Source organism: Emydura macquarii, unplaced genomic scaffold (assembly GCF_026122565.2).
Source record: "Emydura macquarii macquarii isolate MOO-44397 ecotype Brisbane River unplaced genomic scaffold, CSIRO-AGI_Emac_v2 contig_306, whole genome shotgun sequence".
NCBI classification, from domain to species: domain Eukaryota; kingdom Metazoa; phylum Chordata; order Testudines; family Chelidae; genus Emydura; species Emydura macquarii.
Window position 1 is genome coordinate 1,543,316 of NW_027130443.1, and position 17,983 is coordinate 1,561,298.

The window sequence follows — 17,983 nt, forward strand, 5'->3', positions numbered from 1 at the left end:
CGAGGAAACTGAGGCACAGCCAGCACTCGGAGAAAAACCCAAGAATGTTTCCATGTTGTCACAGGGACCTGGGAGGGCAGTAGGACGGGGCCAGGCAGTGGGGGACCAGGGTAAGATGTCGGGGGGCAGGATAGAAGTTTGGGGAGCGTGGGGGACCCAGCGGTTGGGGGTGGGATTTGGGGGATGCCTCTTAGTCCTGCTTTCACATGGCTGTCAGGCAGCGCCATGGGCCGGTATCGGGTCACCAGGGCCCCGGCACCTTGGACTATTCTAGCACCAACAACATCCAGCTGCTGCTGCGGGGAGCTGGCGAGACCGACCTGGACCTCCGCAGCGGGGCGGTGAGCCTGGACGCCGGGGTCCTGTCCCTGCCTCGGGGGAGAGGGGGGTCTGATGGGTCAGAACAGGGGGCTGGCTCTGGGGGGGAGGGAGTTGGGTCAAGTGGTTAGAGCAGGGGGGACTGGGAGCCAGGACTCCTGGCTCCTCTCTCGCTGGCAGCCCCCCCTTCCCTGCAGGTGGTGGTGTCAGGCCGGGGGGCAGGGGGCACCTGAGCGTGCTGCAGCGGGAGTACCAGCTCCTGATCTGCCAGTTGCTGTGTCTGCCCCCCGCTACATGGAGGGGTTGGGGCTGGGCAGGATCAGGTCACCCGGGGACTCCAGCTTCTGCATGATGTGGTTGGTCGGGCGTTGAGGTCGGAGCGCTCTGCGCTCAGGCTGTGGCCTGGAGTTTGGGCCCAAAGAACTTCCCGGGGGCCCTCGGCTTGTCTAGAGAAACCAGGGTCCTGCTTAGCTGCCCCTCAGCCCTTCACAGTGCAAAACAATTCTTGGCCCAGCCAGACCCCAACCCCTGCATTGATTTAAATCTTCCATGCCCGGTTCTGAACCGCTCCAAGCAGCAGCCAGAAATCACTGCGATAGACACCAGACGTGGGGGGCATGAAGACAGAATGGTCACAGCAGAGACGTGTCAGTTTTCCAGCCACGGCTATTGAAGAGCGACTCCCGGCCGGGCAGAGCACTCCCTGTTCAGCCAGGTTTTCTCTGCCAGGACAGGTGCTCATGGGACAGTCGTGCCCGGTGTTATGTTGTCTGGATGTAATTTCGGGACCGTGACGATGTGACCGCCTGCTGCTTAGCTTACGGCTGCCATCTCTCCTGCCATGGCTGCTGCGGCTCAGCCTGAGAGCAAGGCCTCAGACCCCGGCACTTTGTGAGAACGGGTTTCGCCCGGCTCTGAGCACACAGATCACTGTAAAGGGAACATTTGTTCTTCCATGGCCTCTGCTGCCCCCAAAAAGGCTCCTGGAAACGCTTGCCGCTTGTTTGACACTATTTCCATTGTCACAGGCCCTCTGTATCGTTGGTTTGATTTTTACAAAGACTGTCATGAAACTTCTCAAGCAACCGGCAGGGTTGACAAGTTTGGACTAAAATCATTGAACACGTGGGCGCATGCAGGACACAAAGCGAGTGCAGATTTTTCTAAATGCAACAGTTTTCCAAAAGTGAAAGCGCGAACCAGCGATGATCTTGCTCCCCGCGGTTTAGCTCGTGTCATGCAGCACAAGATTTGCAGTGACCAAAGCACAGGCTGAGGCAGAAAACCTGGTTTTCAGAGTTTACAGCCATTCGCTCACTGCCCGTTCAGCAGTTTAAAGAGTTTTGTGAATTTGCTGAGGGGCGACACAATAAAATCCTGTCTCGTCGTCACACGTTGGCTGTCGTTCCTACCTGCTATTGATGCATTGGCAATGTGTTGGAATGGGCTTACTGGTGCCAGCCTTGGAGAGAGGATGAAACCCCCTAACGCCATGCGTCGTCGTTCTGGAGGCGAAGGAGACAAGAATGAAGTTGATGAACTACAGTTTCTTCTTGAGCCGTGCACTAAACATACCCACAAACGAACTGAAGCTCTGGAGTCAAACTCGTTCACACTCACGGTAACTTCATGGTTCAAACCGATGTCCAGCCGAGACAAGGCTCTAGAATGCAGAATAAATAATGACACGTTTTCACAGTGACGTGCGCTCCAAACTGAAGAATCTCAGTGAGCGCGAGCAAAGAAAGCGTCAAACAGATTTTTCTGCTCTTTTCTCGGCAAGCTGCAAAGTATTCACAAAGCAAATATGACCTCACTGAAAATAACGTGCACATGAGCCTCTTACCATTGGCAAAAGAATGTTCTCTTGAAGAATGAAGAGACGCTGTTGGAGCAGGCAAAATTGATAAAGCTATTAACATGGATGAGCTATTCGAAGATGTCCTGCAAGGAAGTCATGCCAGCTCCTGAATGTCAAGACCACACAGGTGCTGCGGAGAAATGCGTCACACAATTTTCAAGATGACAAATCCAAGGGGAAGCCAAAAATTCAAGAATTTGGGGGGGAAAAAAACCCAAAATAACCAGGTTCTTGCATACTTCCCATTTCACCTATCAACCCATGTGCTGAAAGAGTATTTTTGCCAATGACGTCTGCAGGGTGAGATGAGAGAGATGGATTAGCTGTTAGAGGGCCAGTCAGGGAAGAAATCCCCGCCGTGGCGGTTCCTGCCTGCTTTCTACGCAATATTCTTTGGTTGAGTTGAATTTTTCCTTGGGTTTGGAAGCAGCGCTGTTGAATGATTGTGGAGTCAGTTGCTTGACCAGTTTGGTGCGATGTGAAATACGCTCAAAAGACCAAGTAAGTGATGTCAGTCAGGTTGATAAATACGGTGCCGGGGACAGGTTCTGTAGGGTGCCAGGCTCCCATCAGCTGTCCCACGTAGGGATGTTACATTTGCCTTATGCAGGAGGTGCCCCCCCACCCATACACGTTTCAGCTAGTGTTATTTATCCCACAATTGTACACGTTACACGTCTCTGTCCACAACGTCCCTGAAGCCCCACCCATCCCTTTGGCCCAGTTCCCTCACTTCGTGTTCTGCTTCTTCCTTAGCTGTCCTTTAGGTGCTGGCGTTCCAGGCACCGGGCTGCGGAGGGGCTTCCCCCCCCGGGCACTAAGATGTAGGCCAGATCTGTCTCCAGTTCAACAAGTTACCTTGTGGCTCCTGCCTGGTGCTGGCTTCAGCCCAGGCCGGGGGCAAAGGGAGAATGGCAGGAGGAGACTCTAGACCAGGCTTCTGGCCCCATCTTTGTGCTTAATGCATATGGATATATGTAGATGAGGTGGCTAATACATATTAATGGCAGCTGGACGGAGGCTGACTGGCACGGGTTAGCCAATAGGGTGAAGGACTGGTCCCCAGGTCAGTCCCCTCCTCTATGATGGGCACCACCTGCGCACAGTCACCTGACCCTGACCCTGACCTTGGCCACAGCCATGTGACCTGCCATTGCCCCCTCATGTGATCCAGTCCTTGCTCAGAACCATGTGACCCTGCCTGTTCATAGTCACATGACTGGGCATTTGCCCATGTGATCTGGCCCGTGCCCAGTCAGGTGACCCTGCCCACAGCCATGTGATCCTGGTACCCAGCTTAAAGCCACTTAAGTGACAGCCCCTTCATAGCTCCGGGTCTTTGGACTGTACCATTTGCGCGAGGGGAGGGGGTGTTTTAATTCCCCTTATTTCAATCCCCCCTGCCCCCAGCCTCTGGGGATTTTATCCCCCCGCCCGAGGGGGATTTGAGGCTGATTTAGAGCAGCGTCCATAACCAGTCCCGTTCCCCCTCCTCTGGGGCAGGTTGGAACGGTCCCCGGGCCGCTCCACCAATCGGAAGGCGAGGCCGGGAACCGCCGGGGCGGTTCCATTGCGCCCGCAGGGGGGCGGCCGTGCAGCCAGCGGTTGGTCGTTCCCACCCCCCCCTTCCTCCTTGCAGAGTGGTTCATCCCGGTCACCTGACTCCTCCGTCCCCCTGCACCCGCCGGGCCTGCTTGTCCATTGACTCATTCTGCTGCATCGGCCCGGCCAGCAGCATCCCGAAGAGGAGGCTCCGCGCCGCCCGCCTCGCCCCCTCTCGGCTCGGCCATGGCCTCCCTGCTCTGCTGCGGGCCTAAGCTGGCCGCCTGCGGCATCGTGCTCAGCGCCTGGGGCGTCATCATGCTGGTGCGCGGGGGGCCTGCAGGACCGGGGGGCAAGAGATGTGGGGAGGGGGGACCTGGGGGATGGTGGGGGACCCTGCCGGGGGGAGAGGTCGGGGAGCGGTGGGGGGGACCCTGCCGGGGGGAGAGGTCGGGGAGCGGTGGGGAGGGGCGCTATCCCGCCCCCTGCAGCGCCTGGACGGGGGGGGGGCTCCACCAACTTCCTCTGCGGCGCCGGTCCCCTCCCCCCCCCCGCGGCCGGGAAGGGTGCCGGGGCGGCTGTGTCAGCGGCGGCTGCTGCGGAGCCTGCCCGGGTCGGTGCCCGGCTGCCTGGGGCGGGGAAGGTCACTCTGCCCCCGGGCCGGTTCCAGCCCGCCCGGCTCCGGCTCTGCCCGGGGGCCGGCTGGTGTTGTGTAAACAGGCCGGGCTGGGTCCTGATTCCCGGGCGGGGGGAGGGGCTGTGGGTCTGCCCTGCCACTCTGCTCGCCTGGACCCGGGGATGGGGGGCTGTGGAGGAGGAGGCAGGTGTGTGGGGCTGTGCCCTGCCCGTGGGGAGGCAGCGCTGATTCCCCGGCTCACCCCTCCACCCCCGGTCTCTGGCCTGCCCCCCTAGATCCTGCTGGGAATCTTCTTCAACGTGCACTCGGCCGTGCTCATCGAAGACGTTCCGTTCACAGAGGCAGATTTTGAGTAAGTGTCAGCCCCCCACCCCAGGCCGGGGCCTTTCCCTGCGGGGTGCCAGCCCTGATCCGCCCCACGGCAGGTGCTGCCTGGCTGAGCAGGGTGGGGAAAGGGGCATTTCCCTTGTTGAGGGTGCCAGCCCTGATCTGCCCCACGGCAGGCACTGGCTGGTTTCAGGGGAGCGGGGAACAGGACATTTCCCCTTCTGGGGGTGCCGGCCCCGATCCAGCCCCACGGCAGATGCTGTCTGGCTCAGGGGGGACAGGGAATGGGGTATTTCTACTCTAGGGTGCCAGCCCCATGGCAGGCACTGACTGGCTGAGTGGGCTGGGAACGGGGCATCCCCTTCTGGGGGTGCTAGCCCTGGTCTGCCCCACGGCAGGTGCTGGCTGGCTGAGGGTGGTGGGGAACAGGGCATTTCCACTCTGCAGGGCGCTGGCTCCGGGACTGACCCCTCTGCCATTGCCCCACAGCCCTCAGGGCCCGGAGAAGATCTATCGTCTCTACGAGCAAGTCAGCTACAACTGCTTCATCGCGGCCGGGCTCTACATGCTGCTGGGCGGCTTCTCGTTCTGCCAAGTCCGGCTCAACAAGCGGAAAGAGTACATGGTCCGCTAGGCGCCCCTGGCCCGCCCCGCCCCAGCCCTTCTATTTATTACAGCCGCTGCCTGCTGGCCTTCACTCTGGGCTCAGCTGGTGGGGGGGCCCCTCCTGCACCCCAGCCTGGCGCCTGCCCACGGATCCTCCCCGTTGCCTGAGCCACGACAGCAGGTCCCCTGCCCCCAGGACGCTGGTCATCCCCAGCCGCAGGGAGCTGTGAGGGGCGGGGGATGTCAGCCTCCCTATCTGCTGATGTGGGAGGTCTTTGCCTGTCGGGCTGGCTCCCCTCCCTGTCCTGTGCATGTGGGGGGGCGCCTGGCGAGTCACGTTCTGTGCCCCCCCCTCCAGCTGGGAATCCTCCAATTGTCTGTTTCCAAATTCACCCTGAGACACCTCCCCCACCGCCACCCTCTGTTGTGTGTGTCTCTTTCTCCCCCCACCAGCTGCAGGCCCTTGGGAAAGGGGTCTGGTGGGGTGGGTGGCGGTTGTGATGCTGAACTGGCTCTGATGGGGGGCAGGGGGTCCCTCCCTGTCTCTGGGGGACCCCTGGGCCGGGCCAGGCCCTGCGTCTGTTCGTGTCGCCTGTGGAATTGTCTCCTGCGCATTAAACACTTTGGATTCCTGCTGGCGCCTGTGGCTGCTTTTCTGGGGGGAGGGGGTGTTAAACCAGCTGGGGAGTCACAGGTTTCAATGGTGACTTCCCCCTTTATTTTTTTGGTTGTGGTTGTGGCAGGAGAACCCTGGGGCCCTCCTAAGTAAAGACCTGAGTGCGTTGTTCTGTGGGGCGGTTTATTGCGAGCAGCTCGGAGAAGTGATGGTCACCAAAGTGGTTCCCAAAGACTCCTGCATCCCAGTTACACAGTGGTGGTTTTTATACTGTGCTACAGACACAGCAGCCAGAAATGACGGATTCAGTGTTTTTTCCACTGCCTGACACTAACTTCTGCCCCATAGTGGGATGCATTCATTAGCTTTAACTAACTCTTCTGCCTGGTTACTGTAGCAACTATCCCTTCGAGCTCGCTGGTGCTGTCTCCTACCTGCTGACTCTGCTCACTAGCACTATCTCCAGGAGGCCCACTGGAAGGCTCCTGGCTACGACGAATACAAAGTGGAGTTTCACAGTCCCCACTTTGGCACTGTTTAGTGCCACTCTATTTTCCTAAGTCTCGTCTGTTCTACCATGAGCCCTTCTGCTCTGTGTGGCCTCCTGTTTGGTTTTACTGCCGCGTTTGCTGTCAGCCAGACTCCGTAGGGTCCTTTGTGTGACCCGCCCGTGCCCAGGGCAGCCACCTGAGAATGCCATGGTCAGGGCAGGCTACAAACGGAGAGCAGATTCTCCCAGCACTGGTGGGTGGCACTGAAGCCAGACTTCCCAACCAGCCACAAACTGCACATCTGAATCCTCATAGAAGCCAGTACACAAATGCACACAGCCCCCTTTACTGCATTTCAGCCTCTGGCTCCCAAATCAGCACCAGGTCCAGTAAAGAGACCAGTTGTTTTAACTCTATGCTCTTTACTACAAAGGTTCCCTCTGACCCCAAAGGGTCAGCCACAGTTACCAGATCAATATGAGTTTGGATCTTACCCAAAATCCCACGCTGCCAGCCAATCCTTTAGTAACTAAAACTAAAGGTTTATTGTAAAAAGAAATAAACCATGAGAGAAATGTTAAAGGGTCAAAGCAAATCAGATACATACAAATGATTGAAAGTCCAGATACATCAGGTTTCTGGGAGAATTGTGGAGTTGCAGATGAGTTGATCCAGAGGTAAGTTGATGAGTGTTTGTGGCTGAGCAGGATTCAAAGACTGATGACTGATGACAAACTGGACTGATGACAAACTGGATTCCTTATATACCCCGTGGCCTTGTGGAATGTTACAAGAACCAAAATGGAGTCCAGAGTCACATGAGCAGGTTCTGGTGACTCATTGGTGATGCCGGCTTTTTCCCCTGGGCCCCTTGAACCTGGCAATGTCTTAATGGGCCATTAAGTCAGATAGTGCTGCAGCCATCCTGTCTGAGATGCCACTCAGACAGCACACTTTGAAATACAGATATATCAAATACATCCATAACTTCCATTTCAGACCTCACACATGAACATAAACATCTTAGCACATTACAACCTTCCTAACAGTACCTGACAGCATATCTCGCATGAATTACTATGATTTCGACATATTGATGATGTCAAACAATATAACCAATGCTTCCCCCCCCATCCCCCACATCTACCCAGCATAACACTTTCCAGCTGGGTTCTAAGGAACTCTTTCGTTGATGCACTTTCACATAGACACAGTCTCCGGGTTCTAGCGAATAACACTTCTGCTGTGGTGGGGTTAGGTAATGCTTCTTGAACCTGTGAAGAAAAAGATCTCAACACCTTTGTTAGCTTCAAGCAATATGACACACACTCTTCATGTGTGAATGTTAAATCCTTGGGAGCACAACTTGGACCAGAAGGAAGTCTGAGGGGTCTCCCCATTAGAATTTCATGAGGGCTGAGCCCTGTTTTCCGGTCTGGTGTGGCCCGTATTGACATCAGGGCTATGGGTAAGGCCTCTACCCATTTGAGTCCAGTAGATGCACACACTTTTGCCAATCTGGCCTTTATTGTCCCGTTTGTTCTTTCAACCTTTCCTGAAGCTTTTGGATAACAGGGGCAATGGAAGCTTTGCTGACATCTCAGTAATCTGCATATTTCACCAAGTATTTTCCCGGTGAAGTGGCTGTCGGAATCCAGCTGAACTGGTATCCCGAATCTTGGAATCAGTTAATTCAGTCGTTCTTTTAACTACAGTAGCTGCGTCAGCCTTCCTACAAGGATAGGCTTCGACCCAACCTGAAAACATACACACTAACACATGTTCAAAACCCATACATTTCGGAAGTTGAATAAAACCCATCTGCATATATACAAAAGGTCCCCAAGGTGAAGGGGCAGCTGCTCTCTCGTGCTTCACAACTTCGGACACATTAAAGGCAGACCAAATAGCACATTGAGAGCAAAAAGAAGATACGTGGCTGCTTAGATTTGGAACATACCAATCCTTTGCCATGAGGCATATCAGGGCATCTCTACCCACATGTGCAGATCCAGGATAACTTTGCAACATAGATGGTATGAGGCCCTGTGGGAGGACAGGGCGGCCATCCCCACACCTGCACGCTGTGTCTGGATGCAATATGCACCCTGCCATATTCCATATAGCCTTTTCTCCATTTGGGGCCTGATCTTGTATAATGCCCAGATCGCCTAAGCCAATCTGGCCTGGAGTGGGCGATTTTTGTTGCACAAAAATGGCAGCGCTTTGGTTACCCGAGGAAAGGGCTGCTGCCCTGGCACTTGCGTCCGCAAATGAGTTCCCCTTACTAACAGCATCTCACCCATCTGTATGTGCCATACATTGTACACTGGCAACTTTAAAGACTCAAGCAAAGTCCGGACATATTCTGCATTTTTGCTATTTTTTCCTGCTGACGTTAAAAACCCCCGAGTCGCCCATATCTGCCCAAAATCCTGGGTGACACCGAAGGCGTACCTAGAGTCTGTATCGATATTTACTGTCTTTCCCTCAGCCAAGCTACAAGCCCTTTCTAATGCTATTAACTCTGCAACTTGTGATGAAGATACTCCCGGTAAATTCCTTTGTTCTACGACTTCATGATGGTTGCATGCTGCGTATCCAGCACGTAGCTGTCCTTGTTCATCTCGCAGACAGGAACCATCCGTGTAAAATTCAAGCTCAGGGTTACTTAGAGGTATACTTGATAAGTCTTCTCTGAATTTGGTGACTTGCTCGATAATTTCAGAGCAGAAGTGATTGTCTCCATCACCTTCTACTGGTAGCAGTGTTGCTGGGTTGAGAGGCCTGCCTTTTCATATTCTTATGTGTGGTGACACTAGTTGAATGGCCTTATATTTGGTTAATCTTGATGCTGATAAATGCTGAGTCCGATTTTGATCCAGGATTGCTTCCACCGCATGGGGAACTTGGACCATTAGCAGGTTGCCCAATATTATTGATGAACGTTGTTCTACTAACAGAGCAGTAGCTGCAACTGCCTTTAAAGAAGACGGGAATCCTAGGGCAACCTTGTCAATTGTAGCACAGAAATAGGCTACTGGTCTTTGTATCTTCCCATGAGTTTGCGTCAATACGCCTGCTGCTATTCCATTCCTCTCATGACAGTAGAGTGTGAAAGGCTTTTCATAGTCAGGTAGGCCCAATGCAGGGACATTCATCGTTGCTCTTTTAAGATTGGAGAAAGCTTTCTCTTCCTCATCTATCCATGGAACTGGGTCTGTGATTTCTTTTCTGGTCAAAGTATGTAATGGCTTGGAGGACTCTGCGTAATTCGGAATCCATTGTCTGCAGTATCCAGTCAATCCCAAGAAGGCTCGTATCTGCTTTTGTGTCGTTGGTCTGGATATCTTCTGAACAGCTGCCACACGGCTAGGGAGTATTTTCCTGTTTCCTTCACTGGTCAGATGTCCCAGATATCTCACCTTGGGCTGACAAAATTGGAGTTTCTCTTTGCTGGCTTTGTGTCCTTTTAAGTCCAACACAGTAAGTAGATGCAGACTATCTTCTCGGCAGCTCTCACAGTCCGGGGAAGCCAGCAACAAATCATCCACATACATGGTTAACCTGGAGCCTTTTGGAAACCTCACATCCTGCAAATCTCGATGGAACCTTTGTGAAAATAGGGATGGACTTTCTGTGTATCGTTGTGGTAAGACGGTCCATGTATACTGATTACCTTTATAAGTAAAGGCAAATAGATATTGGCTATCTGGATGAACTGGAATAGAAAAGAATGCTGAGCACAAACCTATTACAGTAAAACATGTTGCATTTGATGGTATGTTGGCCAATATCACCGCAGGTTTGGCACCATGGGAAATATTGGTATGACGATGGAGTGGATGGCTCTTTGGTCCTGAACAGATCTATACGTGTCCTTTCCAGGTTTCTTCACAGGTAAGATAGGTGTGGTAGGCACAGTCAGTCCCTGTTGCAGTGAGGCATTTATAACAGGTTCTATGCCTGCTTCGGCCTCTGGGTTTAATGGATATTGAGATCGCCTGGGCAATGGTTTGGAAGTATCAACCTGGATTTGCACTAGTTGTGCACTAAGTATTCAGCCAACTTCATTTGAATGTTTGGCCCACAATTGCGGAGGGACAACCTTGAGGATGTCTTCCAGTTCTGCTGATCATGTGGTCCCATGACTAACCAGGATTTCTTCTTCAGATTGTTCTTGCAACAGTCCCAATACAACATTGCCCTGGCCTTCGGGTACTTCCAGAAATATGCCAGAATTATTACAATAAATGACACAATTCATCTTGCACAGTAGGTGTCATCCTAATAGGTTCACCGGACAGCTGTCACTGAGTAGAAATGCATGTTGTTCTGTTAAAGGTCCAATGTGAACAAGATGTTCCTGTATTATGGCAGAGACTTGTATTTTATTTGAAAGTCCTACAGCCCTTATTGCTTTGTTAGTCTTTGGTGTAGTTGAAAAATCTTGTTGCTTCAAGGTGGCTCGGGTTGCCCAGGTGTCCACCAAAAGCTTTGTCTTCATGTTATTTATCATTGCTTCAACAAAAGGTCCATTCTGATCTAAAGGTATCATGGGTCCGATGATGTCAGGCTCTTCCTCTGGGCACCGTCAATACTGATACCAGTTACATTCTTCATCTTGGTAGAAGATGGGTGTAGCCTGTTGTCGGTTAGGTCCCTTTGGGCCTCGGGCCGGTGGATGAGGGTTTAGCCCCGCCCCTTGAGTTCGTCTTCCCTGATACCGGGGTCTGTTAGAGCATTCCATTTTCCAGTGACCAGGTTGTTTGCAATAGTGGCAAACATTGTCGGGGGGTGTTCTGGACCTGTACTGGCCTCTTCCTCTTCCACCCATTCCGCCTCCCTGACCTCTATTTGGTTGCCCTCTCCCCCTAAGATTTGGGACTGGAGCGCATTGTCAGGCTTGTTGTAACTGGGCCAGCCTCACTTTGTTTTCCAAACTCTTTTGTTTGCATTTCGTATTTTCTTGGCAATTGACTGCTATTTCCACTATCTTCTCTAGATTTCCCTTCTGCCAGCCAACAGCGATCGCTTTTAGCTTCCTGGACTTCAGGTTGGAGTCCATTGACGAAGGCTGCCACCAGGGCTTGAGGGGCTTCGTCTGGGCGCGGTATCCCTGAATGCTCTTTAAAAACCTTCCTTAATCTGTCCGTATAATCGGCTGGTTCCTCCTGATCTCGCTGTTTGCAATCAGAGATTTTAGACCAATCTGTCCTTTTTGGACATATTTCATCTACTGAGTTCAATAAATTTACGATATGGGTCTCCAGCTCTTGTGCACTGACAGGGGCAGTTGCAGGCCAATTTGCCTTTCGGCACAGCCTTTCACGGACGTCCGAAGGAGTAACAAGGCGTAGAAGCTGATTCATGCCCGCCCAATTTGGGTTGTAGCACTCCACATTTAGCTGGAGGTGCTCCTTCCAGTCAATTGGATTTTCCCGAATATTAGGGAAGGCTATCACTAGATTCTTTAAATCTGTCGGGAGTATGGAACATGCATGGTAGTTAGCCCGTTTGGTTCTGGCACTTGTCCTCTTCTCCTGATTCCCAGTCATCTTCCCCACTGCTATCCTTTTCACTTTCCTCCTTTCTGATGGTTCAGCTTGACTGGTTCCTAGCTGTCTTCGCCCTTTTTTTCATGTCTTCAGGAGTATATGTTTTATGTAGACCAGCAACTAGACTTCCTGCCTCAGTTTTTCTTTTTGCTACTTTTCTCTTCTTATCCTTCTTCTTCTCACTTTCTGGCTTTTCTTCTTGTTCTGGAGGAGCTGAAGGGATAGCAAGTTCGCCTACTGCATTACCCACTTCAATATATGGCGGGGGATGATGAGCTTGCGCCGGTGGCACATCCTGACCCAGTTGGGGCAGAGGTGGTCCGAAACAACAACCTCTCTCTATTGAATCATCAAGCAGTTTCTTTTCACCTTCTTCATCACTATCTTCTTTTCTTTCTAACTGTGGATATCACCTAACTGACAGATGTCTATCCCTCTTCCATATCTCTTTCTCTAGTTTCCTGACATTCTCCCACCCTTTAACTATGCTTTCCTTTTCTTTCTCAAACATTTCTGCGTACCCACCAAAATACTGTTGCCATTGGTCTTGACTAATATTCTTTAGTCCCTCCATTAACGATCTAAGGTATAAAACCTTTTCTTTATCAAATGTCCCCTCGGGGATTGGGAATTGCTTAGATGGATCATCCCTGGTATACCAAGTCCATTTAACCAGATATTTACATGACCGGGGCCCATATTTATTGTACATAACCCGAGCCGGATTTCCCAGAGGAAGGATTGCTTCTTTCGAAGACTGACTTCCCATCCTTTCCCTGATTCAGTCACCCAAAACAAACACTTTCGTTCAATCCTGTTGAGGCACACCCCCTGAGAACGTCCCCACTTGCAGTCGTAAAACTCCGGTCACTGCAATTAAGCTCGCAGAGGGTATGGGGCGGCTTGAGGCGAACCACCAGGTAGCCTTGATCAACAAGGCAGGGTTTAACAATTCAGACTCATCCATGCCACAATCATACTCCGGCTTACAGAAATATCCCAAGTGCACTTTTAACCAGAACCGCCCTCAAAGGCACTCAGACAAATGTGTCCGGCATGCAAGCCTTTACCCTGCCCAAAACTCCCCCTCAGTGGTTCTCACCGACTCCCGTTCTGTGCTGTGAACAATGGTCACCTCCAGGAGCTGCGGAGACCACCAGGAGACGGGAGGTAAAAGGTCACTGCATCCGAGTCACGGCACCAATTACTGTCGCAGGAGAACCCCGGGGCCCTCCTAAGTAAAGACCTGAGTGCGTTGTTCTGTGGGGCGGTTTATTGCGAGCAGCTCGGAGAAGTGATGGTCACCAAAGTGGTTCCCAAAGACTCCCAGTTACACAGCGGTGGTTTTTATACCGTGCTACAGACACAGCAGCCAGAAATGACGGATTCAGGGTTTTTCCACTGCCTGCCACTAACTTCTGCCCCATAGCGGGATGCATTCCTTAGCTTTAACTAACTCTTCTGCCTGGTCACTGTAGCAACTCTCTATTCCAGCTGCCCCCCTGCCTGCGGACTCTGCTCCCAGCACTGTCTCCAGCAGGCCCCTGGAAGGCTCCTGGCTACTACGAATACAACGTGGAGTTTTAACTTCTCCTTTCACACCCTGAAGCTGTACGGGAGGGTGTCCGGGTGTGGGGCGCCCCTGGGCAGGGGGAGGGTTGGGGGAGTGCCTGAGAGGGGGGAGGGGTGCTGGGCAATCAGTGGTTGGAGGGGGGCGGGGTGGGGGAAGACGCTGGGGGGGGCGCTTTACGGGATGCTTCATGGATGGGGGCAGCGAGGGGCCTGAAGGGGTTAAGCCCATAGAGCTGACAGTCCTCCCCCGCTCCTAGAGCGGACCCGGAAGCGTCCGCGCCTGTCCCCTGTCAGCGGCCGCTCTTGCTTCTCTCCCCCCCCCTCCGGCGGACTCCGTCCGCCTCTATCCCACAACCCACCGCGGCCGCCCCGCCCCCCCGAGCGAGCGAGGCCGGGGGGGGGGGGGGGGTGGCGCGAGGCGCCGCCGACCAGCGAGACGGCGGGAAGGAGCGTCCGCGGCGCCTCCGCCCCAGCGAGTGCGCGGCCGGCGGGGGAGCGGCCGCCATGACCTCGGCCTCCACCAAGGTGCGGGGCGGCGCGGGAGGGGCCGGGGCGGGGGAGCTCGGGGGGGCACGTGGGGGGTCCCCGAGCCTCGTTCTCACCCCGCCCCCACCCCCGCAGGTCGGCGAGATCTTCTCCGCGGCCGGCGCCGCCTTCACCAAGCTGGGCGAGCTGACCATGCAGCTGCACCCCGTGGCCGACTCCTCCCCCGCCGGGTGAGACCCCGCCCCCTTCGGTCCCCCCCGCCGCGCTCCCGCGGGCCGTGTTTGCGTAGGGTCGCCGCCCCGCCCGCCGGGCGTTGTTGTAGGGTTGGGGGCGGGGCCGGGGGGCGGGGCCGAGCCGGGGGGGCGGGGCACAGCGCGGGGAGGGGGCCGCCCTGACACCCCCCCCGTCCCCTCCCCCCCTCCCCCAGGGCCAAGTGGACGGAGACCGAGATCGAGATGCTGCGCGCCGCCGTGACCCGCTTCGGGGAGGAGCTGAACCGGATCAGCGGCGTCATCAAGGAGCGGACGGTGTAAGGGGCGGGCCGCCGGGGCGCGTGGGGAGGGGTCCCTGGGGCAGGACGAGGCTGAGCCTGGGGGCCCTGGGGCAGTGGCGGGGGGGGGTCGCTGAGGTCAGCGCCGTAACCCCCCCTCCCCCTTCCCCAGGGCGCAGATCAAGGCCACGGCCAAGCGTAAAGCCTACGAGGACAGCGGGGTGCCCCTGCCCGCCGACTCCCCCAAGAAGGGCCCGAAGAAGGGGCACGCGCCGGGGGGTGCCGCGCCCCCCGCCCCGCCGCCCCCCCCAGCCCCGGTGGGGGTGCCTGGGGGGCTGCAGGAGACGCCCGCCCCTCCCATGAAGAAGCAGAAGGCGGCGGGTGAGTGAACGGCCCCCCCGGGGGGGTGGGGTCTCTGTCTTGGGGGGGACGGACGGTCTCTGCTCTGGTGGGTGGGAGTAGCGGGGAGTGGGGCTCTCTTGGGGGGTGTGGAGCTCTGGGGTGGGGGGCTGTAGGGGGAGCTCTGCGTCCAGCTGACCAGTTCCCCCTCCCCCCGCAGATGTCACGCTCAGCGCCCTGAATGACTCGGATGCCAACAGCGACCTGGTGGACATCGAGGGGCTGGGGGATGCCCCCCCCGCCAAGAAACTCAACTTCGACCAGGGTATGGGCAGGTGGGCACGTGCTGCCGGGTGGGGGAGGCACTGTTGGGATGGGGGGGGCAGAGGGGGCCAGGCATTGCAAAAGTGGTACTGGGGTGCCTGCTGGGAAGGGAGGAGGATTGGCCCCGCCCTTTTCCCTCTCAGCCCCGCCCCCTTCGGTCAGGCCCCGCCCCTTCATCCACAGGCTCCGCCTCCCCCTCCCTCAGCCTCTCTTGTGATCTCCACTCTCTCAGACAGTTTGACCCTGGACCCTGGGCTGCTCATCACGCCCAGCGACCTGCCCCTGCTGCCTCGCTGACCCCCCCGCGGACGGACGGACCCACAGACAGACGGACTCGCCCCATGCTGACCCCCCTCCCGACAGACGGACAGAGGGACCAGCCCCCCGGCTCTGGGGGAAAGTGAGGCCTCCACCTGATGATTTGTTGCTCCTGCCAGCTGGGGGCACCCCGCCCCGCCGGGTCCAGGAGAGGAATCCTGGAGCCCCCCCTCCCCCAGTTCTGCCACCACCCGAAGCTGGACAAAGGGATCAAGGGTGCCGAGGGGAGGGGGGTCACTAGTGTCCTTCATGCTCCCCCCAGACGGCTGCCCCCCCTTTTCCCTGCCCTGTGTTTGGTTCCTATGTTCAATAAAAGTGACCCCCCCCCTCCCCTGTCGTGTCTGAGAGTTGTTGGTGAGACGCGGCGGGAGGTCAGCCGTGGGTGCGGGGGGGGGGGAGGATGGTGGTTCCCCCTCAGGGGCTGGGGGCGGGTGCACCGTGTGGGGCTGGGTTATGGGGGGTGTCAGGAATCCCCGGGTCTGGTTCTCTCATCTAGCTTTTGCGTCACCCCTTTAGGGTCAGCTGCCCCTCAGAGCCTGTAGCTCCCCAGGCTGTGCGTCTGCTGTGGGTGGTGTGTACCCCCACAGGGGAGCGATCTCCCCTGCCTCCTTTGATCCGGAGCCACTCTTGGCTGGTTGTATGAATGCAAGGGGCATTTAGTGAGGATCTGGGTGCAGATTGGGGGGTGTGGTGACCCCTGAGAGCGATGGGGTCAGCGGATGCAGGGCTCCCCCCAGCTGGGCCAAAGTGCTGACCCAGGAGCATCTCCTGCCCCCAGCTCCCCACATCACATCCTGGCCCCTTCTCTGCCCTTGGTCGTCCCCCCACTGCTGGCTACCCAGTCAGCCTGGGGCCAAAGGCGTGGTGCCGTCCGTCTTGGGTTCTCTGTTGGCAGAGGGGCCAGGCGGCTGCTGTGGGTCACAGCCCAGGCATCTGCAATGAGCAGCACCCCTGCCCCCCACCAAGCTAGCCCTGCATCACGGTGGGGAAACTGAGGCACACACACTGTTCATCCAAAGTGGAAAATTCTCACTCCTGCATGGGAGCGGCGGGGACCCCTCTGGCCCGTGGGGGGGCGGGGGGCTATCAGGAGGCTGGTTCCCCTCTCTGGCTGGTGGCAGGGGTCTGGGCTATTGGGGGTGGGTTCCCCTCTCTGTGTGGCTGAGCGAGGGAGGGGTTGCTGGCTGTCTGGGACGGGGTGGGGGGGGGGCAGACAGGCTGGGGGCTGCTACCTGGCATCACTCAGGCCTTGGGGCCCTGTGGCGGACTGGCCCCCAAAGCCGGGTTACCTGGGGAGAGACCAGCCGAGTCGGGCCTGGCCATGCTGCCGGAGCCCCCCAACTCTGCCTCAGTCTCCCTGATTCCTCTGCCCCGGGAACGCTTCCCTCCTGGCCCCGTGCTCCCCAGCCAGGCTCTGCACAGTGGCTGGGGAAGGGGCCCTGTCCCTGGGCTCCCCTGGTCTCTGGGGGTGGGTTGCTGCCAGCCAGGCTCCTTCGTTGCGGACCGACCGGGAGAAACGGGCCTGGGGCAGTGAGGTGCAAATCTCCTGCTCTGTCCCGGGAGCGGCTCTGGGTGGGTTTTGGGGGGCCCAATGGAACGTGAGGAGGGCCCACGAGAGGGCTGGGGGTCTTAGCAACAGGCACCAGGCAGGGAAGGGGAGGGCACAGGAACCCCCAAAGAATGGGGCGCGATCCAGGCCGTAGCCAGCTGTGCTGGCTGCTGGTGGGTGGATGGTTGGCAGAGGGGTCCCCAGAGGTGGCCGCATCTCAGCACTGGGTGAAGGACCCTGTGTGACCAGCCGCCCCGCCCCAGAGGTGGCCGCTTCTGAGGCCCAAGCGGATAAAAGTGGGCAGAGGCTCCCGTTGATTAAATCCTTTATTACGTTGCTGCAGCTCCCCCCGCCCCCGTTTCCCCCCTTCCCACCAGCCCCCGGGGCTCGCTCTGGTCGCTCGTAGCCTGGCCGCGCTGGAGCAGCACAAGGAAATACTGGCAGGCGGGCGCGTGCCAGACGCTGCCAATATTTATGTGCTGCTGGAGCGGGACGGGCAGCCAGGACGCCGGGCTAGATGGGCTCCTGGGACTGAGCCGTGGGGGGGTCTCTGCATCATGGGGGGGTCTCCATAGCTGCGTTCCCGGCACGCGCGGTAACACCACAAAATGGTTTGTGCGTCCAGAGCCCCAGACAAACCATGATGTGCTGCTGCGGCGAACGCCGGGGTGGGGGGGGGCATCCGTGGGGCCCCCAGTCGGGTCTCGGAGGGGGAGGCATCCGGGGGGGCCGCATGTGCGGCAGCGAGACAAGCACAGGCCGATTCCTGGGGGGGCACGAGCGAGGGGGGGGAGTCCGGACTCAGACCAGATGTATCGGGGGGGGGGCCCTGTTTCTGCTACCAAGTCGGGGGGCGAGGGCCCCACTTCTAGTGGAGGGGGGGCTTCGGCTGGGCGCAGTCCCCGAGCCGTGTACGTGTGGTGGTCATAGCTGGGTTCACGTCACACCC

General features: G+C 56.8%; 2 protein-coding genes across 4 annotated transcripts; both read left to right on the top strand.

Annotated features, from left to right (window-relative positions):
* The first annotated feature begins 3,865 nt into the window (after positions 1-3,865).
* On the top strand, positions 3,866-5,925 carry RNASEK (ribonuclease K). The gene is made up of 3 exons (XM_067556410.1): positions 3,866-4,045; positions 4,634-4,710; positions 5,175-5,925. The coding sequence occupies exons 1-3, from the start codon at positions 3,968-3,970 to the stop codon at positions 5,317-5,319; spliced, it is 300 nt and encodes a 99-aa protein (XP_067412511.1). The 5' UTR covers positions 3,866-3,967; the 3' UTR covers positions 5,320-5,925.
* Positions 5,926-13,892: 7,967 nt separating this feature from the next.
* Positions 13,893-16,301, top strand: CUNH17orf49 (chromosome unknown C17orf49 homolog). Of its 3 annotated transcripts, none has more exons than XM_067556359.1 (6): positions 13,893-14,053; positions 14,150-14,244; positions 14,442-14,543; positions 14,677-14,885; positions 15,064-15,168; positions 15,404-16,301. In XM_067556359.1, exons 1-6 carry the CDS (start codon positions 14,033-14,035, stop codon positions 15,406-15,408), a joined length of 537 nt encoding a protein of 178 aa, XP_067412460.1. In that variant the 5' UTR covers positions 13,893-14,032; the 3' UTR covers positions 15,409-16,301. The 3 variants fall into 3 exon arrangements, with proteins under 3 accessions (XP_067412460.1, XP_067412457.1, XP_067412464.1); XM_067556356.1 differs by having other exon boundaries at positions 13,894-14,053; positions 15,400-16,301; XM_067556363.1 differs by lacking the exon at positions 14,442-14,543 and having other exon boundaries at positions 13,894-14,053; positions 15,400-16,301.
* Positions 16,302-17,983: the final 1,682 nt, after the last annotated feature.